Genomic DNA, 22,662 nt, shown 5'->3' with positions numbered 1-22,662 from the left:
ACGTCTAACATGATAAATGATGGTATTTAACATCATAAAAGCCAAAGATCAGCTGTCACGCGAGGTCCTTTAAGGCTGTTACATACTCCCTGAGACCAGAGGAATTTGTTCTTCATCGCTCCAATGAGTAAATGTCTTGTTGACATGTACAGACATGGATATAACTGATAATAAAAATAACACTTACCTTGTCTGTGTCTTGTGTTTCAGGTGGATCAGAGTTGCAGGACAGTGCTTTTGGTTACTTCATCACAGCCTGTGTTGTCATCCTGCTGGCCATAATGTCCTACCTCACTCTGCCTAAGCTGGTGAGACCTCATCATCTCCAAACATCAGTTTTTAAAATGTTTTTTACCAGAAGGTTTCCGTTTTACATCAACTGTCAAACTGTGAATGTTATTTTTGAATAGTGCTCTGAGAACCTAGCAGTGTTTTGGAATCAGTGTTGTGTAAAGGGAAGTTGTTCAGTGCTGGAATGTGATAGAAAACACATCTGGCTGTAAGGAACATGTTGTCTCCTCTTATCTTTGCTCTGCTGGCTCGGAGAAATGGGCTCATTATGGTTACTGTCAACAGGAGTTCTTCCAGTACTACATAGAGACTAATGGAGCCAGACCATCTGCTGATGAGGAGAACAAGATGGACTTACTCAAAAAAGGTGCCTGCTATGCATTGTGTATGCATAGGAGTTAATAAAGGTCTCCGGGTGTCATTTGACTGTTTTCATGACAGAGAATTGTTTGTTTCTCAGAAAGTCCAGCAGAGAAGCGGCCAGTGGTGAATCTGATGGAGGATGAGACCAAGCCCAGTGTGTCTGTGTTTAACATCTTCAAACAGGTTAATATAATAACCTGTGTCAGATCTTATCCACTGTTCCAACTGTATGACAGCGGTCAGGCTGCCTGCACAGTATTGATAATGCCCCTCCTGTGCTCGATCAGATCTGGGTGACGGCTCTGTCTGTGTGCTTCATCTTCACCGTGACCATTGGAACTTTCCCTGCTGTGACCGTCGACGTCAAGTCCACAGTGGCAGATGGAGGCGCCTGGGGTGAGTCTTCTTCTGTACAAAGATACAGCAGATTGTGAGTTGACGTGTGAGGCGTCTGGCAGGAGACATTTTTGGTGCATTGTGGGGAAAGGATGTGTACTATTTCCAAAATAGATGAAGCAGTGAGACAAATGAGGGGAGTCTGAACATAAACACACTTGAAGATTTAGATTGAAACCTTTGAACCCAGTGTTTTATTCGAACTCTACAGTCTTGTTGCTGTTTACTGCAACTTGTTTTCCTCATTCCAGGGCTGTACTTCATCCCTGTGTCATGTTTCCTCCTCTTTAACCTGATGGACTGGGCCGGAAGGAGTCTGACAGCCGTCTGTATGTGGGTCAGTGACAACACTAAGACATCTTACCAAAAAGAACCATCATCATAAAGCTGAATGAAGATTTATTGTCTGTATCCACACACTTCCTGGTTGTTACATCTTTTTATCCAGTAAATACACATGCGTGCATTTAACAGCATTTGAGCTTATTTCACAATGTTCAAGTATGTAGTACTGTTCATAACCCATGCTTGAACTCTGCCTGATCACATCAACAAAACACTCTTGTCCATAAACATGTCTGCCTTATAGCCTCAGTTTACAATGACCACATCCAAATATTTAGTGCAATCTGCTCTTGTATTGTGGGCGCATGGTGTTGTGAACAACAGACACGCTGTCTATTGAAAGCCTTTGGCAACACCAAGCGTTTACAACTGTGACTCCGCTTAGGTGCAGTGTTCAGATGTGTGTTTTAGGGAAAAGTGTGTGCGGATTCTGTGAAGGATTAGGGGTCAGAGACAAAGGACAGTGAGGATTTACAAGGCTTTGTCCCTTCTGCCTTACATCAGGTCCCCTATTCTATCAGATCATGACACCGATATTAAATATGAAAACCATAATGAACTGCTTTCTCTCATATTAGTTGATAAGGGAAGATGCTGCATTAGCTCACCAGCAGAACAAAATCAAATTACATTAATAATAAATCCAGCAATCCTACAGATTTCTCTTCCAGAGTCAGACATCAGCCCTCAGATTTAATTCAGTGTATCTGTGTTAGACACTTTAAGTCATACTGATGTTTGTTTTCCTTTTGTGTGATGAAAACAACTTTTTTTCTGGCTCATAAAAAAATCACATTCTTTAAAACTTTATCCAGAAAATAATAAATGGCCACAACAGCCCTGCAGTCCAGAGGAAGCAGTCTAATTAAATCAAGTCAAAAGTGCAGACACTTGAGTACAGGATGCTGACGGTCTGACCTGCAGTGGAATTCAGCTGCTTGGTGCAGATAACTGTAGTCAGCTGCTGCAGCACCATGTGAGTTTATTTAGCATCATTAGAGCACATTGATCAGGACGGTTTCCTCTCAGGTGCTTCAATGATCAATTAAATGTTCCTCCCACTAAGTTACATAAGACTGTGAATCATGTCACATGTTGAGGAAAGAAAAGCTAGCATCATAAAAATAAAAACGGTGCCTTTGATCCGATGCCTTATCAGATGAATCATTGATTGTTGACATGTCTTTATTGCTCTGTCCAGCCGGGTAAAGACAGCATCTGGCTTCCTGTCCTGGTGGGCCTGCGGGTCATCTTCATTCCTCTCTTCATGCTGTGTAACGTCGAGCCTCGTTACTACCTCCCTGTGCTGTTTTCCCATGATGCCTGGTACATCATCTTCATGATCTTCTTCTCCTTCTCCAACGGATACCTGGCCAGCCTCTGCATGTGCTTCGGACCCAAGTAAGAACTGAAGGAGTCACGGGATGTCCACTCCTATGTCTGTGTTGTTAGTAGTGATGGGTTTTCGAGGCTTTGTTGAAGCTTCGACACCTGATTCATGAAAAAGGTTCATTACTCGAGGCTTCATTGACACAGTAGCTCGAGTAGGACATCTAGTGGTGAATAAAATGCATTGCGGTGTGTGTTATTGGTTCATGGATTGTTTGGGATTTGAATCTCCGTGCAGCCTCATTCGACTACACTACCTGGTTGAATGGTTGACACAATAAAATACATTAAACTTTCAGTTTCACTGCACACAATTGTTACAAAGTTACATTTGAAGTGAATACATAATAATTAGGGCTAATCAAACATCATGATGAATCCGATTAAAATGTTTAACACAATTAAAGCATTTGCGGCGGAGAACGAAGTTGGATGGTGGTGTAGGGGAATCATCGTCAGTTTGGGTGCGAGAGTTTCCGAGTTCAAAACTTATGATACGCGAATCAGCAAGAGGTCCTCCACACACACACATGCAAGAGAAACGTGATCAATAACTTTTCTTCTACTAAAATGTACACAATGACATATTTGCGATTAACTGAGTTTAATGCTATGAAATTCTTAGATATAAATGATAAAAAAATAAATGTGAATCGTTTGCATCTAAGTAATATATTTAACTCATATTTAAAGAATCTCAAGAGTTCGATTGCTTTGCAGCAATCAAACCGATAAAAGTATCAATGTAGCTAATATATTTCAATATCTAACAGATTGATCTATTACTATATATTGATATATAGTCATATCCCTGAACACACTCGATCCCACCAAGCGATTCACAACCCGATTCAATCACATGACTCGTATGCCGTTCGAAGCACTCAACTGCTTCAAACGTCACTGAAGTGGTTCAAACGTCACTAGCCACGTGACCGAAGCAAGCCTCGGCACAGTGGTTCGAAACAATTGCTTCATGAGCTACCGCGCATGTGTCGGAGCCTCGGGCGTCAGAAGACCATCCTTAGTTGTTAGGTGTGCTGCCATCATTATTAATGCATGTAGACTGGCAGAATTAGTCTAGCTTAGCATCACCACCATCAAAATGGTGACAATTGGTATGTTATAAAATATTTAATCATTGTGTCCATTTTTTGTGTAGTAATGCTCAACCCTGTGTTGTCTCTGTACAGGAAGGTGGCGCAGCATGAGGCGGAGACGGCAGGGGCCATCATGGCCTTCTTCCTGTCCCTTGGGTTGGCGTTGGGTGCTGCAATGTCCTTTGCTTTCCGTGCCATGATTTAAAGTCTCCAGTAGAAAATTCAGTTAAACGTAGAGTAGATGACTCCCAACCGCGCCCTCCAACACCTTCCCTGATGCCAGAATGAGAGACAGAAGGCTAGAGAACCTCAGTCTTCCAGGTGTGTTACGGACTCATCCAGCAAACAAAAGCTGAAATGTTACTGAATGTGTATTTTTCTCCAGAATCGGCAGCACAGTTCTCCTGATGTTTGGGGATATTTTGTATTAACTGTTAAAAAAACCAAATGCATTTAAAATGTGTTTGTAGGGGACAATGTGACCTAGCAGTGTTGCTAAGACGGCCTGTACTTGTAGTATCTGCAGTCTCATTCACAAGATTCTATTACATTTCTTTAGAACAGTCTCACTATTAGAATCATATTGAGGGTGTGAACCTACTGTCTGACCACATTTCTACAAAAAAGGCATTTAGTTGCTGCTGTTCAGCTCATCTGTACTCATAAAAGTAATTTGTCTGTGATCAACCGTTTTTTCTTACGGCATTTGCACATCAGACATTATGGTTGTATCTCTCTTGACTGTTGCAGCTTTTAACTCTGATCAAACCAAATACACAAACAACATGGGAAAATAATGAACTCTGAAGGGAAGTGTTGACCCACCAAACTGCTAACGAACCACTTCGCTCTCCGTCTCCCTACTGTCAGTGTCAGGTGATTCCTCCAATCAAATTAGTAAACTTACAACAGAATGGAGCAAACGGAGCAAAAATCCAAAAGATGAGGTTTTAATGATCTGGTAAATAGTCCTGCTAAATCTTACTGAATGTTTGTAGTTTTAGTTTAGATGAAACATCCTCTCTGACATTTTTACCGTTGCCATGTCTTCCAGATGAAACGTAAGATTCATCTACCATGTATTTTGAACGCAACATAAATATGCAAAGAAAAATGTGCAGCTGTCAGGAAAAGAAATCTCATGTGTGCCATTTCTCATTAATCATGTTCTCATGGAAGATGAGTTTTATACTAGACATAGTTTTAGTTCTCTCACTGGGCGATTAAGGGCCTGTCAGTGTTTCAATGTGTTTATTTGCATTTTGGTGGCCTTTTTTTTTAAAGATACGTCTGCTTTAACTGTACACATTATTCATAAAGCAAGCTGTGTACATCCTGCTTGTGTATAAGCACAACGTTGGTCTGTTGTTCAGTACTGTGTTTGGGTAGATGGACATAGACTATTACCTGGAAGCCTTTGTGAGAAAATAAATGTGTATTTTTAAGATTCTGGCTCCCCCTGGTGGTCATTCTTGGAAAGGCAGTAATCATAATTGCCGTCTGGTTAATACATCTAAGTACTTTAAGTAAAATCCAACTTTAGTCAAAGTAAAAAATTATTACACTTACATCGCATTATAATTTTTATTATGAAATAACAAGCTGTCAAAAACATTGGTACTGTATCTAGGCTGTTTTTCTCCGTGCCATTTACTACACATCCTGCAATGCACACACGTATACGGTAACTAGAGTAAGGTCAAAACACACACACACAAATTACCTTGCTCTTGTTGCCATTGTTTGTTGTTACCTGGAAACAAATTTAGGAAAGTAAAAGTAATAAATCACTTCTCAAACACATCTCTATAAATATAATAGATCAACAACAAAAGGAGCCCAGAGTTGTGTTGATGATTTATTCTTAAGGTAAACATTTTATTCAAAAATAAATTACCAGAGATATCTTTAAAAGGCAGACAGACATCGTTTCCAACCCACTTGTCATAATCACAATATTTTTCCTGTTACTGTCCTAATGTTTCTGTTAATGTCTGTTCTCATGTAAACCTACAGCAGCAACCTAATATACCTTAACAAACCAGACTGGTAAATTAACCGTGAAGAGAGAGAAAAACGACTGATTCACTATATAAAACGTATACAAAGTTTATTTAAATATTTATTCCAACATACATGCCCGATCTGTGAACACAGACTGTACAGTACGAGACTGGGGAGAAATAATGTGGATGGAATCGATGCAGAAGAGCTCAGACTTGATGCAGCCGTGACCAGAATAAAAGGGCTCCTGGGAGATACAGCTCTAACAGAGAAACAAAACCAACTGCCACCACTTACAGGTACTGCTCTTATTTCTGCAAGTATACAACAACAGATAATGGCTAGTTACCTTAGCTGCTAACCTACTATTGGGGTCAAGCAGATAAGATATAACTCTAGGTTAGCTTGCCTGGTGCTTAACAACACTTCCACAGAGCATGTCTGCATAACATGTGATCAATAAAGCTAATAGGAAGTCTTTACCACTGTTGGAGAGAGCCAAGCTAGCAATTTCCCTGATTTCAATCTATGTGCTAAGCTAACCAGTTGCTGTGTATAGCTTCAAATTAACCCGCAGATATGAGTTCTCCCACTCAGCAACACAGAAAGGTTTCACAAATAAGAACAGTGAAAATAGCAACAAGTGAATAAATGACTGAATGACTCACAGAATGTCCGAGCTGTAGCTCCCAGAGCGCTGATCAAAGTTTCAGCAGGTCCTACAACAATAATCAGATATGCAAGAAGGCAGTGAAAATTGTTTGAAATATCTCTACAGCCAGGCTCTAAAAAGTCACCCCGAACACTATACAGGGTCTAACACTGGCAGGTCTGCTACCAGACACTGAAGGCCAGATTAAACACGTCAAGTTTCTAAAAGAAAAATCAGCTGAAACGCTTACTTTGCAGTAGGACAATACTACTCACACAATATCAAGAGGACAGAGACATACAGAGATTTCATCTAGAAGCAACCTGAGCCCAGAGTCTGATGATACACATATCACCCGAATAACAGATATGTAGTGTGAAACACAAGGATTTTGACCATTCGAGTTTCCTGTCCAGCTCATCCTTTATGTTTACTGATTTTACCGGGCAGGACAATCAGGTTTCTCATTAGTCAGCATCTGTCACTCGCTGAAAGGAAAGTTAACCGATTGAACTGTCTAGCATGTAAGACAAAATGATCCAAAGCACTTCTGATTTGCATCCCATCATGATAACAGCCGCCCACAGCAGTGACAGTTTTCCCTGAATTACAGCTTAATCCTGAAGTGAGTAATTTGCTACCAGCAACAATGAGTGTGTGTCAGCTTACAGTATGCATTAAAAACACGATGGCACACCAGAGAAGATCCTTCAGGTTTTGGCAAAAGGCGATGCCATCATGTTCTCTGACCGGTCCTCTCATGAACATGCAGTATCTAATGTGAGGCACTGGGGGGCGACGAAGAGCAATGAGCCTACAGGTCCACAGCATACGGATAGGAGGGGGGGGGGGGGGGGGGGGGGGGCAGCAAAGTGATGGACAAATAAAAACAGGGTCAGCTTTGGTGTTGGACTAGTTACTGAACACACTGAGCCAGTGGGCTGGAGGGAGGGAGGGTGAGTGAACATGATGATTTGAGGAGGAAGAGCATCAGTGAGTCTTTAACTTGGTGTGCTGTGAGCCTTGTTCTGTCAAGCTGGCTTTAATAGAGTTAACCACCGTCTGTCTGACGTTGTCCTCCATATAATGTTCACTTAGTGGCTTCAGAACCTGCAGGAGAAAGCAGAGTCAAGTTTTAGAAGAAATCATTTAAAATGTTTTTGAATGGAGACACAGGAACTGAAACAAAGGTTAGGACAGAAAAACCTCAAATAAAGGAACAAAAACAGAAAGTCGACTCAAGTGTGGGGACCACACAAACACATCTCCAAACATCTCAAACACAAGATTCACAACTTAAAAACAAGTCACTCCACATTCAGAGTAAGAAAACTGTACACCGTTTGAATGGGTTCCATGTCCTCCAGATACCAAGACAGGCCTCCGTCATATGCATCATATGAAGATCAAGTACAGGATTACATCACCACTGGACTAAACATAAAAGAAGCCAGTGAACGGCAAAAGTTTCTGTTTCAGACGTCTGTAAATCCTTAAACTGGCCAGTATCTAGTTTGTCTTGTAATTGTTGTTGAGGGGTGACAAAGCTTTGAATCCCAGTGATGGGAGAGAAGGGAGGAGAGAGACGGGCCACGCCAGGCGGCTCCTGACGGGGTACAAAAGTGTGGAAAACACCTGAGAAGACAGCAGGAAGGAACAGGAGAGTTAAATGATGAGCAGCAACTCCACTGGAGCAAAAAAGGAGAAATATAAAAGTTTGGGACAAGAAAATGAGAAAGAACAAAAGGAAATCAGGCAAAGACGTCGGGAATGTTGAGCAGGGAGAGAAACACAGGGAGGAGGAAGAAGTAATACGAAGGCATGAAAGCTGCATCTGTAGTGAAGTTGTGAACTAGGGCTGAACGATTTTAAGAATAAATTGAATTAAATTGAATTTTTCTGGCAAATATTGCGATTTCGATTTCATCCACGATTTTTTTCAAATCAAGTTTTAGTGCACATGAGCATTTGCAAAGATCACAGAAACTTACATCATACCTAGGGGTGGGCGATTATATATCACGATTCTTTAATGATAAAATCACGATCATGATTTTGCATGTTTCTGTGTAAATGACTTCAGGTAGCCTACTCTGTCAATTCTCAAAAACTATCAGTAGATCTAAAAGTAAACTCTGACAACGTGCACTCAGTATTAGTTTTCAATAAACATGAAAATTTAAATAATTTACAGAACAAAATTCAAATAGGTTAAAAAGAAGACTAATGTAGTTCTGTAAAGTATTATTTAACAGTCATTTAAACAGACTGAAGTGTGCCTCCTAAGGTTAAACAATAAATACAGTATTGAGACTTAAGTAACTCCTAAATTTCAATGTGATTTAGACCAAATGATCAAACTTTAATGGGAATCATATCTAAGGACAAACGGAGCTGCTGCTGTCAGCTCTGTCCACCGTTTACTAGAGTCCTCATATGGAGCCTCTTCATCAAATGCCTGCGTTATTGTTTTGGTGACGTCATTAGCTGTTGCCTCTGTCTGCATCTGATGTACACACAGCGGCCCTCCCACTGCACACACACACACACACACAGGTGTAGAATGTTCAGAGAGGTGGGCGCGTACGTGCTCGTAGCATTAGAATACATTTGCATACATGCGGCCCTTCCACTGCGACACACGTCGCGCACACACACAGACACAGGGTTAGAAGACGCGCCGCTGCTGCCGGCAGAAACAGTACCGAACATAAAGGTGGAGTTCGTTTTAGGGACCAGTTCCTCAGTTTTCTTTTCATTTTTCAGCCGTAGCATTTGACAAAACAAAGCCTGATTCAGTTAGGAGCAGTGCAAAAAACCGTGGCTTTGACGATCTCAAAATCGCGTTGTCTGAGATCGCAATTTTTGGTCTAAAACGATAGATCGTTCAGCCCTATTGTGAACATTCATTAAAGTCCAAAAAAGAAACTTGGAACATCTGCACATCTGCAGTTTAACAACTGAGGAAGGAAAAAAAGGGCAGAGCTGTGGAAGGTGAAGCTTGTTCTTTAAACATAATGAGATGGATGACGGAATGAAGGACCCAGGCATAAACATGAAGAGAATGGAGGTACAAAAAAGACAAAAAAAATGATGAGCAATACTGAGAAAAAATAATGTTTGGCTTAAATTAAAGCAATATCAAGTATAAACTGTTCAAAATCCACACAAAAAACATACAGTACGAGATGATGTGAAACACACTAATACCAGCAACTTAAAGAATATTCTTGTCTAACGTGATGTGTCTTCAGACACAACTGTTTTCATCAATGCAGAGTGGTGGCTTTAAAGAGTGGCAGATCAACTTCAGTCTGAGAGCAAGTAGTATTGATTGCTTGGCTTTTGTCAACACAAATGTCTGCTTCTTTAAATTGTGGTAAGAAAACCCAACATTTGCTGCAGATTATAAACAGATTATCAATATCTGCCTCATACCATACAATCCCAACAAACACCTAAAACATTTCCAGTACTGTCCTAACAACACTGTTACAAACACAAACCAACACACACACACAGACTACCCACCTGTTCCCAAAGTATCTCAGCCAACTGATCTATCAACGTCCCCACCTCCCGAAACTCTCCAGAGTACTTGACGTATGCCCAGGCACAGAGCGTCATCAGCGCCATGCCCATTACCAGGTTAGCGAGCGCCGCTAAGCCGCTCAGACCGATGAAGCCTGTGACTCCTGACACCACATAGGTGACAAACATGACTGCGAAGAGAGTAGCGGGTGTGCGTGCTGCATAAAAGATGTTTTTGCCATCGTTGTGTTTGGAAAAGTTGGTGTAGGCCTCGTCAAGCTCTGTCTCCAGCTGGGTCTGGTAGCGCTGACAGAACTCCTCACCGCCCATTTTCTTCACAGAGCAAAAGTAACGCACGGAGTGCTCGCGGAACTCCATGTGGCATCGCTCCAGGTCGGCTGGGGCAATGTAGGGCTTGTCGCCGCCGCAAATCTATGGATGTGTAAACAAGTACATAAGACTGAGAGAATCACTATGGCTGTTTAATACCAGACCGGGAATACTTTCAGTGATCTCTGGACTTTAACCTTTTGCTTTGCTTTCATGATGGTGTTCTTACCTGCTCCATGTTCTTGCCGTACAGGTCTTTGGCTCCTGCCACAGCTGTCAAGTTGTTGGCTTCTGCAGTTGCCTGACAAACAAGAAGATTAAATAAAAGTAAAGATAACTTGACTCCTTGAGAAGAAGAAGGTGTGACCTCAGACTTGTGTTTACCTGCAGCATAGACTTGGGGTGTGGCAGTTCTTCACCTTGGTAGATCTTTATATACGCCTGGGAGAAGAAAAAACAGTGCAGATTAGAAAGTGTTTCCTGTAAAGGGTAATATTCTGGCAGCTCTCACAGGGACAAGACATAAAGTTGGAGTGTCCTTAAAAATTTCTCTGAACTGTATGATGTTCGCTGCATGTTTGTTCCTCTCTCGCTCTCCTTCATCCTCTCTGTCCTGTCTACCTCGTCTCCTCCTCTACCTGGCCGGCTATCAGCAGGAAGGCGCTCCCTTATGAGCCTGGTCCTGCTCAAGGCTTCTTGCTGTTAAAAGGGAGTTTTTCCCTGCCACTGTTGCTCTTAAGGGGGTTCAGACTCTGGGTATCTGTAAAACGCCTTGAGGCAATTCTGATTGTAAAAAGTGCTATATAAATAAAACTGATCTGGATTGAATTAAAACTACGTTAATAAACTCTTGCTATACCTTAAAGTACTCTAGAAGATCTCTGCAGGTGACCTTGTTGCCACCGATCTCCTTCTCTACCAGTCGCTCTGGAGCCAGGAGGAGAGGCACAAGTCTGGCCAACTCCCTTTTAAAATCACCATCAATGTCTGAAACATACAAACACACTAATGGCATTTCTGTAGCATGACCTTTTAACCTGCATTACACTCATCTATGCTTCTTTCTCACCTTTCAGCCTGCCATCAAAGTATGGGTTGGTGGCCACCTTGAGGCCAGGATGTGGCAGCAGGAAACAGCCAATGTTGGAAAAGCAGGAGTGGATGTGCTTCCTCACATTCTGCAACTCTTCATGTTGGTTTTGTTTAACCTGTGTCAGCCAACAGCACAACAGATAAAGTGTGTGGTTGTTGAGAGCCATCCAAGGAACAGTAACCATGTGACCTGCTGAATAAACATCCTCACGCCTGTGTAAAAATATTAGGGCAGAAAGTAGTTTTCCAAAGATTTGAAAAGTGATACTCACCTGCAGTCTTCTCTCCAGGAAGGCATTTCCTCCTTTCAGTCCATAGTTGTGTTCATAAGGATAACTCCAGTCACGGATCAGGAACATTAGAGACTAAAATTCACAAGAATGATTCAACCCTTGAACAATAAGCAGTTCACTCCTGTCACATTTTTAGACACTGAGCTCATTTTGACGCCTCGTCAATGGAAGCAGCACAATTACGGTGTTAGAGAGAACACTTGTGCCATATAAAACAAATTCTAAAGTATTTTATTACTAATTCATTTAGTATTTATCCTAAAGCACGAAATAGAATTCTTTTGTATTTTTTATGTTTACAAGTATTAGCAATAGTAAAAAAACAGGCAAAAATATTTCACCGTTTTTTTTTTGTATTTGTTTCACACACTCTACAAACCAGTTTTTCTCACCACTCTGCTTCAAACTGTAGGCATTATTTCAACATGCTGTCATGACAGCCTATGAATCATTCTCTATCAATAGTACCTGGAAAGGTTTCTGGTAGATCTCCTCCATTGCTAGCCGCCCATATTCTGTGAAAAGCTACAGATGAGAGGAAAAAAACAGATTATTCTTGATATCAGACATGTAATGCTACTTTTACTGGGAGGAGAAGAAATGACACCAACCTGCAGGTGCTGCAGGTCATCCTCTTGTATATTCTGGGAGAGGTTGTACACCTGAAAAAACAAATAAATAAAAACACAACATGAACTTTAATATTTTAAATAATAATTAATAATAAATCAATAGAAAAGCTGAAGCATTGTATTGTTCAAATACTTGAACTGTCACCTGTACAGAACTGGTCATTGTGCTAAGGGCAAACACAGTAGCACAGTCCTTTATTGTAGACTGGCTGTCGAAGGCTCCCTGAGTATCAACAAGGAGCACAGCGACCTGTTGGGATGAGATGAAAAGAAAGCGTGTTGTGTTTGTGTTCACAATAAAATTTAGATTTAGATTGTTTCTGAAGAATGTCTACCTTGCTGCCATCTGGCTTGTCCACCACAAACACCTCACTCCAGATCTGGATTCCTGTGGTCTCCCGCTCACAGCCACCTCTCCAGGTGAACCCTGTCAAGGGCTCGTCATCACCTCCTATCCATGAGTTGCTTTGTTGCTGAGGGGAGATGACGGAAAACAGAAAGGGAAGAGATGGAGATGACAATGAAATCAAGGACAGATGAGGAGTAAAGTGTAAAGGGCAAAAAGAGAGATTGTGGAGAGATAATGATGGAGGGGGGGGGGACAGGTGGATAAACTGGAGTCCAACAGCATTTAGTACAAGGACAGGTTCTTCTAGGAGAAGCAGTATAGAAAACCCAATCTGCGCTTTTACACTTTTATTACAAGAAAGGTTTGATATATGTGAGCCTATAGTGAGAAAGCTTTTAAACCAATGTCAAACCAGCATCCTGTCACCTGACTGAAAAGCAACTCCAAGCAATCATCATCAGATCTTCATAGTGATTACAGTGGAAGATTTGAACAGATCACTCGGCCAAATGACAAGAATACAAAGCTGAGAAACTGGGTCAGAAAAAAATTAAATAAACACAAGGATTTTATGCATCTTACCACTACTGCAATTACACATTGTGTTACTGTGACTAAAAAGTTCAGTGATCTCTGTTCACCTTCTGTAGCGACAGGTGAGGAGAGTCACAGGCCATAAGTCGGAAATATTAAAAAAGCAAATACCTCATTTGCAAGTCAGAGTACACAGCAGCAGTGATTCCTGCATCTCTGCCCTGTGTCTATGATGTGATGACAGAGCACTAACAAATACCGACAAGCTGCTAATACTTCCCATAACAAACACACAGAGCAGCAAAAGTTGTATACACCTATTAATACTACTACTGGTAACATTAACTGTACTTGCATAAGTGTAAACCCAAGCAGTGGCTTGCACAATTTCCCATGATCATGCCTCCCTACAGCTGTGCCAAAGAATCGTAAATAACATTCCTGGATTTTTTTCTGGTGTGTGTGTGTTTTAAGAAGTATTTTCAGCTGGCTGCTTCTGTGCTTTTAGATGCCTTTTAGACAGTTGACAAACTTTTCAGACACAGTTGTGATGGACAAGAAAAATGTCTGTCTGCGTGCATGTAATGTGTCTTTTTGTGTAGCTCATAATTTAGACAAGGGCCCATAAATCTGTATACAAATTATATGTATTTAAATACAACTGTATAAAAACACAACAGGATGTCTAATTCTGAAAATGAGTTTTTGTAAAATTCCCTTTCCCACAAAGATGACACTAGCTCATCCCCTTGGCTATGTAAGCACATCTTACCATCTTGGTTGAGCAAGTATCTCTATATGATACCTGGCTGTGTGTAGGCACAAGCTGTAAACTCATCCACCATGTTACACAATATTAAGCCCGACAGAAATATGTATGTTTACTTAGCACATGTAAACAAACCTTCAGCCAAGGTTTACTAGAATAACAGTCTCTTTCAAATCAATCCCAACAGGGACATATGCAGCTCTAGTAACTGCAAAAATAATCTATTATTCCCCCTCACCTGATTATGCATGTAGCGCAGCATGAAGTCCAGCAGAAAGGACTTGCCCTTGCGAAAAGCCCCAGCCACAGACACCACTACCACGTTCAAGTCCTTCACATGATCCTGCAGCAGGATCTCCTCCAGCGCAGCAGCATCCAACTCGAAGCTGTGGTCGTCCTCGTTGGCCAGGACAATTTGGATGGGCCTGGCTGCTTCTTCCTCTACTGCAGCCTGAAGACATGAGTTTGTAATCAATCAGGGTTTTTCTTCTGGCATTGGAAGAGGTTTAAGTGATTACACTGCTGATGTAGCAGGTTCCAGGAAGAAGACAATAAAATTACAGACCTGAGGTCAGCCAAGAAAGCATTACATAAACACACTCTGGAGCCTAATGTAAAACAAAGACGAAAATATGATGACAGAACTACTGAGATTTTTGACCTGAGAATATACACCACAAATAAACTCCACCTGCCTACTGCCATGAGGGGCTGTATGTAGTCTGCAACAATGTTAAGGTTGGTGTTAAGTGTCAAAGGTAACGGCCATTCATTGATAGAAATAGTTTATTGTCACAGCTCGTGACAACCTTTTCTTTCAAAGCCAGGTCAAAAAAAAATCTTTATGTTTAGGTTAGCTGTGCTGTACATGTCTGTTGATAGAGCAGAATATAAAAGGAAACAAATTCATAACTTCACCTCTTCTGCCTGAACCTCTTCTTCTGGTGAGGGGGTAAGGCTGGCGTTTTTGCCCGAGCTGGAGGCCATGGTTGTGGGAAGCAGTTCATCCTCATCCAGGTCTTCAGGCCTGGCTAGGGGAGGTCTCTGCTTATGCCGAAAAATGGGGACATCTTCCACACCACTGAAGCCTTTAAATAACAGGACAAAGCAGGGGGGAAAAGATAAAGTTACACTAGTTACTTGTCTGTTTAAAAATGAAAAGGAAAAAGAATGTGTGGCAGGTTTATGTGGTCGAAACTAAAATCACTGAATAGCAGGATTAAATGTCAAGAGTCTGTTTACCTGAGAAACTGACAATTGTTGAAGAGAATGTAAAATGCCCTATATAGATCAAACTGAACAAGGGAATTTTTCCAGCATTCACTTCTGAACTAAATACTGTTATCCACTCGGGTATTTCCATCTAGGTCAAGTTTGAAAATAGCCCTACACTGGATATCACAAAGGGCCAAAGAAAGGGACACACGTAAAGTAAGTTAGCAGGGCAGCAGTAATTTTGCTTTAAAGTCTTTTCCTTAAGCTGAAGCCGACTGCCTCTTTCTTGTTGCAGTGAGTTAAAACAGACTTTTTTGATGGAAGTGTTAAAACTAATTCTTAAAGCCCAACATGATGTTTTACCCACATTTCCTGTTTTCCAGTGATGGCAGTAAGAATTATTTACTTCATTAATAGATGCAGAAATCACAGGAGCAGAATTATAAATGACACTCCCTTCTGTACATACCGAAACTGACGTTCCATGATCATGTAACCATCAGAGTCCATCAGACATATTCAACCACAGGTATAAAACCTCGCCCATTCAAATATTTAAGTCATTAGCCATTCACAGCAGTAGTATCTCTCAACCAGTATGATCCATCCCTTCTAATTTAGCTGCCATTCTGGATAAGTACACACCCTCCATCAAAGTCACTGTCACAGAAAGCCTTAACTGTGACCAAGACCAAGAAATGCTGTCAATCAACACAATACGTTTTTAATTTTCTGTTTACTGTCCTAACAATCAACTAATTGGTTTAGGAGTAGGTTGATAATTATCAACATGATGATAATGAAAGTCATGAGTTGGTCCTTTTAAGGTTTTACTATATAGACTAAAAAACCAAATGTTTTCTAATGTCAGTGTTTTAAAGTGTTCAAACAACTCAGTTTTGTAGCCGTTAACAACATTATCTCCAGCATTTGAGCACACAAATTAGACTTCTCATTACTTAAGCTGGCCACCATAACCACAAAGCCGGAGTCCACAGTAAGTGATGACAACGTTCAACCATTAAGTAAACATGTCAGTATTTTTATTCAAGAATAATGTTTCTGTTCTCCAAAGGAGAGGATTTGTAGCATTTGATAATATTCACTGAACCTGGAGGTGGCACACACAGGGCAGCAGTAAGCACATGGTGGTTACAGTAATCTGCTCCGCACACAAATGAGCCCTGAACGTTTTCACAGTGCACAGCAGTGCTGGTTCCCATAATGTCCAGAGCAACACTCAGCAGAATGAAGTGGCACAGAGGGGACTCGCACAAAGACACTATTCTGCTGCAACTGCGACAAGTCTGAACAGCAGCAAAGTGTGAGTGAGATACACACAACACATTAAGAATGCAAGGAAGCTTCAGTAAGTCAGTAAACATTTTCACCGCTGATATTTTCATCTACACTTCATGATAAAGTAACTAATGCACTGACCTGCTCCTCAGACAGCTAAGAATGAGGCCACAACTAAAATTAGCTGCCTTAGTTCTTATCTTATGGAGGCACTGAGCAGATTTTAACTGGGTGACATGTTTCCCTGCACATACACTCATACATAAAGCTATCAAGACATGTGTTCACATAGTATGTGGCACACACAATGCATCATGCGTGAACACAAGTGCATTCAGTCTTGCATCCTTTCCATCTATCTTTAACTATGCACAGCAAGAATAGCCTACATCTCAGACTGCATCCCAAATCAGCGCTCTCTTCCCCTGACTCCTGCACTATATCTGAGGCAGACTCTGATAACATGGTCCACTTAACCTAAGCAGCTGGCCAAATAGGGAAAATTTCTGAGTTTAAAGACGGAATATACATCTGGGTGACCAGTGGGTGTTGTTTATTCTAGGTCAAGATAAATTTACAAAGTTCATGGATGAAAGTAAGGAATCCACTGTATCCTATTAAGATGCAGGTACACTGACTTCCCTTGCACAGTAGCACCAAAAGACGACCTGACTCGGCCTGCCTGGATGCAAGTCTAAAGGAGGGTAAATGTTCAGTTGCAGCAAGTGGGCCAATTGGGAGCCTGTGAGGACAAAGTCCAGATTAAGAGTGGGCACAGACAGTGATTGTTGCCACAGAGTCAGCTGGGTCTGTATGAAAGTAGACATAAGGGTTATCCTGATAAGACTGTATCACAGCAATGTGCCATCTTTGTGCCACCACTTACGACAACAGAATGTAGCCAGTAGAACACGGATTTACATGATTAAAAAAAAACTTTTTCAATTAAGCAAAGTTTTTATCTAGGATGAAGTCCAGCTAGCTAAATATCACAGTTGTTGCAGATCAATTTCTGTACCTAAACTACACTGTATTAAATCCAACTCTACTTTATTTATACAACATGTCATGACATAGTTAGCTATAAAGCACCAAGTTAGAAAACACAATATGCAAAGAAAATTAACCTCAACGCAAAATAAACGACCACATGTCAACACAATGTTCGTGACTGTGCTTTTACATTGTGACAAATAACCACTTGTTTTTGCACAATACCATACACATACGTAAATTAACTTGCTAAAATTTGCCTTGCAATTGCGTGGGCAAGTCTGCTAGCAAACCGAACCGCTAATAATAGAGTATTTAAAAATATCCGAGTCGTTAGTGGGATGAGATTAGAGAAATGTTACGTGGTTTGTATAGAGTGAAACTCCGTTACAGAAAACTAGCTTTAAAGTTCATAGAGAGTATTTACAAGAGGGTTATTAGCAATAAAACTAAACTACGGACCAGCGGCCGGTGCTCCGCCGGCCAGGTGAAAGTGACGGGCGGACAAATGAGCCGACAGGTGTCGCGGTTGAATTTTGTATCCGGGTCAGAACTTCGCTTTAAAGAACAGGTTTTCAGTCCATGTTACCGAGAAGAAACACACTAAGAGAGTGAGAAAACAAAAACCGGCACAATGTTTCCCGCTGTTGGGTAGTTTTCACACAGTTTAGACCGTACTCACACTGTTCTTGTGAGCTACAGGAGGCACACTCTGACAGGGGTGCCACATTTGGCAGGACACCGCGGGGCTCCAACTGACAACAGAAGCGTCTGGCTAACGGAAAAGCGACTGAAAAGAGAAAAGCCTACAGAAGCGTAAACACTTTTAACCCCCTCTCAACTTTGCTCTACTTATCACTCTGGTCTCACACAACCACACGCCAACATTAACAAGACTTTACCTTCGTCAACGACTCGGCTTTTGCAGTTGGGCTCGAAGTGATTTCTGCTCCTCAACCCGCTCACCTCCGCCATCTTGGACTACTGAAATCTAACGTGGCTGACGTCAGAGCAGCTTTTTTTCTGCTCTCGCTGTCCGCTGAAGTTTACGCAGCAGCTGGGTCAAGTACAGACACACAGACACATGTCTGCCGTTTGTTTATGTGCATTTCTGTTCATTTACACAAACATTGTTGTAAGTGTCTGCAGTGCCGTTACAAAAGTAGTTGACGTCATTTCTTTTCATAGGTTTACAGACTGAATTCAGAAGTCCTGCAAAAAACAGACAGGAAATAGTTTGTTTATTGTAAATGTGGGGATTCACATCAACCTGATGAGCGGTTTACAGAGAAAGACAACTAGAAAACTAACTTTACAGTGCGCTTAAAATGACAGATTACTGTTACTACATTTGTTCTAGCAAATCACATTGTTTTCATTGACATCTTCCTGGAGATTTCCTTTATCATAAAATGTTATGGTTTATCTTACTTTGTACCTGAAGGCAGGTCATTCATTAAAATCACAACACCAGTAGTACAAGCAGAAACAAAGACGATCACACAATCGGGTGTGATGGTGCATTAAAAACCTCCCAAACACCCTAATTAAATCAAAAATAGGCCTAATTAGAAACAGAAAGCTTTTGCTGCATGGAAAAGATTGACAGCAACAACTGATTCTGATGATGATCTGAAGCTCATTAGTTCCAAATAAAATACAGAAAATAGTAGAAATAAAACACAGAAACACAGAAATCTATCTTTTACAACATTTAGCACAAACCCTTATTTAAGTGATGAGTTAGATTAGTTAAAAGAGTATTATTAGTTCACATGGTTTGCTTTTTATAAGAAAGACACAGAGGTCCTCTACAGGTTGAACTTCATGTAAACTTAATTCCCGACCAGCCATCTATTAAGTTGATCAAAACGTAGCATTGTGACAATACGACATCACTCTTCACACAATTAAAAGAATCAGCTTTAACAACTTTTAAAAACACTGTATGTAGCAACACTCTGAAACTGTGTGGATTACAGTTGTTTCCTGCTTTATTGTGTATTGAATTGCTGTATTTTATATACATTTTATTTTATTTTGAATGATAGAGTCAGGAATTGTTGTAGCTGAAGCCAAATACGTAAGCAGCTGCATGTGAGAAGGGTTCATCTGAGGACATGATACTCACTCAGAGATAGTAGAGGTAGTTTTGAAGCTGCCACAACACCATGTCATTTTACTGTTATAAACTCGTTAATCATGTTTTCTTTGTCTTCACATTATTCTATCCACTGATGTTATAATCACCACAACAATGTTTTCCATTCAGACAATGTTAGATAAGAAACCTGAAGGAAATTAGATCCATTTCCTGAATGTGTCTTGGGATCCTACCAAAACCCTCTTTGTTCCACTTTGGATCACAATGAGTTGTCAGAAATACCGCAGGTCTTTAAAGGCAACAGCCTGTATGAAGTGGTATGTGTGCATAAAATATTCACAATATAACACTAATTAGTCTGCATACTGTGGTCAAAGCAGAGCCAATATTGATCTGCCATATTCAGTTTAAACATTGATTTGTTTATTTTTCAGAGGCAATGTACGTTCAATCAAAATAAATGTAAATACTGTTTTGAATTGCCAACCATAATCAATTGCTTTTGTCCTGTTCAGCCATGACACTTGTATTTATTTGCACATTTACTGCCTCTCATTGCCATCAGCCCAGTCTGCACACCACCTTCCTTCTCATTGCATTGACAAAGGTTGATTCCACATGCACAGACAGACTGCCCACAGTAAAGATAAGCCATATCTCCTTTGTTTGGTCAAATATCTGTGGAGCAGGAGACACTTGTTCTCGACTGCATTAACTTTATGGTGTTTTAACTGCTCTCAGTGATGATGATTTGAAAAAGTCATAAAGCTCTTCTCCTAGGTGGTTAAACAAGCTCACTTCGTGTGTTTACCCATCTGTGTGTGTCCAGCTAGCGACATTGTGATTTTCACATGTCACCATCAGCTGACACGGATGCATAAGTAGGAGGGCAGCTTTTCTCCAGGCCTGTGTGTCAGACTACACTTGGCTTTGCATGGTGCAGGTGCATGAGGAAGAACTGAGGCTGTAAAGTTAAAAATGAAGAGACATTTTAACCAATCCCACTCAGTGTTTGTATAATGTAAGAGATTATGCTTCATTAACCCTTGATGTTAGCCGCCAGACTTTAGTGTCATATTTCTATGTATAGTATGTTTGACACAGTTCAGTCATTTGTGCCACTTTTTGTGACCTAATACATGACTTCAAAGATGATAGGAAGTCAACACAATTTTTCTGGCGGTGGCATGTGGCATGTGGGGAAAATCCAGGAGGACAAGAAAATAAGTGGTCACTATGGCAACTGACCTGAAGTCTGTCACTCAACATGTCATCTGTAAATGTCCCAAAATCTAAAAAAATCACATGTCTCTGGATTTGTCTTTAGCAGCAGGTGTGTTTAGGTCAGCAGCCATAGTGTGGTCTGTTTGCATTACAGCAGCTGGGAGGTGTGTTTGCACTGCTATTAGCTTATCTAAATGCATCTTCAATATGTGTTCTCTTTACAAAGCTGCAGTTTGGTCAAAGTAATCAAAAATACGTTTGTATATTTAAAACTGAATGATATGACCTGAGCCAAACCACCTTGTTGCTTCTTATTTTGTAACATGGCGACTGGATGTGAGATGGATGCTTGATCCCCACTCTTCCTCTCCTCCTCTCTCTCTCTCTCTCTGAGGGACAGTTCTATGCATATCCAGGAGATCCTGCTCCATCCCAGGATTAGATGTGACATTTAGGAGGCAACTCTCTTGTTTTCCTGTAAGCTGTACAACACAAAGTCACAGACAAAACATTTGGTGTCTAGCAGTCCAATCTTAAAAAACACTTACTTCTAAAGAGAGTGATCTTATTTACAGTGCCTACAGTCATTATACAGTAACCTTTCACTTGGGATTACTGTGTATTGTATTTTTTGGGCCTGCAGGCCCCTCAGAGGGCTTGTTTCCCTCCTTCCTCTTCTTCCGTAATAAATATTATGAATGAGGTCAAAGGTTAAACACAGGACTCGGTGAAGACACTCACACAGCAGGGAAGGAGGAGGTCTGCAGCCGTAAGAGTGACAGATGGAAAATAATTGGTTTTTCGAAAGAGTCAGGGGCAGAGTGAGAGCGGCCGTGTTAATCTGTGTCAGTGCTATTCTTAGCTGTTCCCACCGGTCGACAGAAATATGAGAGACACACATGATGGCGAGCCCTGATAAATTTAGAGAGAGGGTCACCAAACAGCGACAGGGACCCCAGACCAGGACTCGACGACTCCAGATGTGTGGACATATATGTGTGTGTGTGTGTGTGTGTGTGTGTGTGTGTGTGTGGTATTGAGAAGCTGTTCAGGAGCACAGGTAACCTCTCTTTCTGATGGCTGCCATCAGTTTTTGTTACTCTCCCTCCCAACCAAACTCAGGTCATATTTGTAGAGATTCTTGGCCCTGTGCCACCATCAGTTCAGATTTCAATAGAGATTAGATTTACATCTACTATACTGTTCACTACATGGAATGAGCAGAGGCCTCCCTCTAGTGGCAACACACTCAACTGCAGTTCTTACAAAATTCTTATCAATTTACAAACAAATAAATTTACAAATAATTTACAAATAAATTAAACATAATTACTCCAGTATGAACTCTGATTATTACTTTCACCACTTCTCTATTACCATATAAATCCAGCTAAAAAGACATTTTGGAAAATTTGAATCATATATTTTCGTCTTTTGTATCATCACCTTGATATCAGGTCTCCTATGTTAACCATCCAACAACTTTTTCTGAACTTTTTCAGGACTTTCTCCACAAATAAACACTTTCTTCCCCAGTGACAGATTCATGCAGGCGGAGGGAAATACAGACTCATTCTTGAATTAAAGATGATGATGAAACCTGTGAATTCAGATTAGATGACAGATTTATCGGGTCAGTGTTGATGTGCTAACACACATGTGGTACACACAACAACCCCGGCAGAATCTGAACGCGCATCAACAGCAGAGAACATTTCTCAGCTGTTTTAAAGAGTTTTTCACTTCTGCCACATGGT

At 40.9% G+C, this 22,662-nt stretch overlaps 2 protein-coding genes across 5 annotated transcripts in view; one reads left to right on the top strand and one right to left on the bottom strand.

Moving 5' to 3' along the window:
• LOC114446864 (equilibrative nucleoside transporter 1-like) overlaps window positions 1-5,331 on the top strand; it is a 28,107-nt gene extending 22,776 nt beyond the window's left edge. For all 4 annotated transcript variants that reach the window (XM_028422725.1, XM_028422722.1, XM_028422724.1 and 1 more), the window contains exons 7-13: window positions 211-308; window positions 577-658; window positions 752-837; window positions 942-1,050; window positions 1,302-1,387; window positions 2,597-2,796; window positions 3,978-5,331. In XM_028422725.1, the coding sequence (XP_028278526.1) occupies window positions 211-308; window positions 577-658; window positions 752-837; window positions 942-1,050; window positions 1,302-1,387; window positions 2,597-2,796; window positions 3,978-4,089 (773 nt within the window). In that variant the 3' untranslated portion in view covers window positions 4,090-5,331. The remainder of the gene's footprint in view (window positions 1-210; window positions 309-576; window positions 659-751; window positions 838-941; window positions 1,051-1,301; window positions 1,388-2,596; window positions 2,797-3,977) is intronic.
• A 398-nt stretch (window positions 5,332-5,729) lies between these two features.
• Window positions 5,730-18,616, bottom strand: LOC114446861 (atlastin-2-like). Its single transcript, XM_028422718.1, has 14 exons — window positions 18,480-18,616; window positions 14,989-15,158; window positions 14,309-14,521; window positions 12,754-12,891; window positions 12,564-12,668; window positions 12,398-12,448; window positions 12,255-12,311; window positions 11,766-11,858; window positions 11,471-11,609; window positions 11,261-11,388; window positions 10,786-10,842; window positions 10,631-10,702; window positions 10,072-10,503; window positions 5,730-7,650 (listed from the first exon to the last, which is right to left on the bottom strand). Exons 1-14 carry the CDS (start codon window positions 18,550-18,552, stop codon window positions 7,531-7,533), a joined length of 1,848 nt encoding a protein of 615 aa, XP_028278519.1. The 5' UTR covers window positions 18,553-18,616; the 3' UTR covers window positions 5,730-7,530.
• Between the last annotated feature and the right edge of the window lie 4,046 nt (window positions 18,617-22,662).

Source organism: Parambassis ranga, chromosome 15, assembly GCF_900634625.1.
Source record: "Parambassis ranga chromosome 15, fParRan2.1, whole genome shotgun sequence".
Taxonomy (NCBI): Eukaryota; Metazoa; Chordata; class Actinopteri; family Ambassidae; genus Parambassis; species Parambassis ranga.
This window is presented reverse-complemented; position numbering and strand designations above follow the sequence as displayed.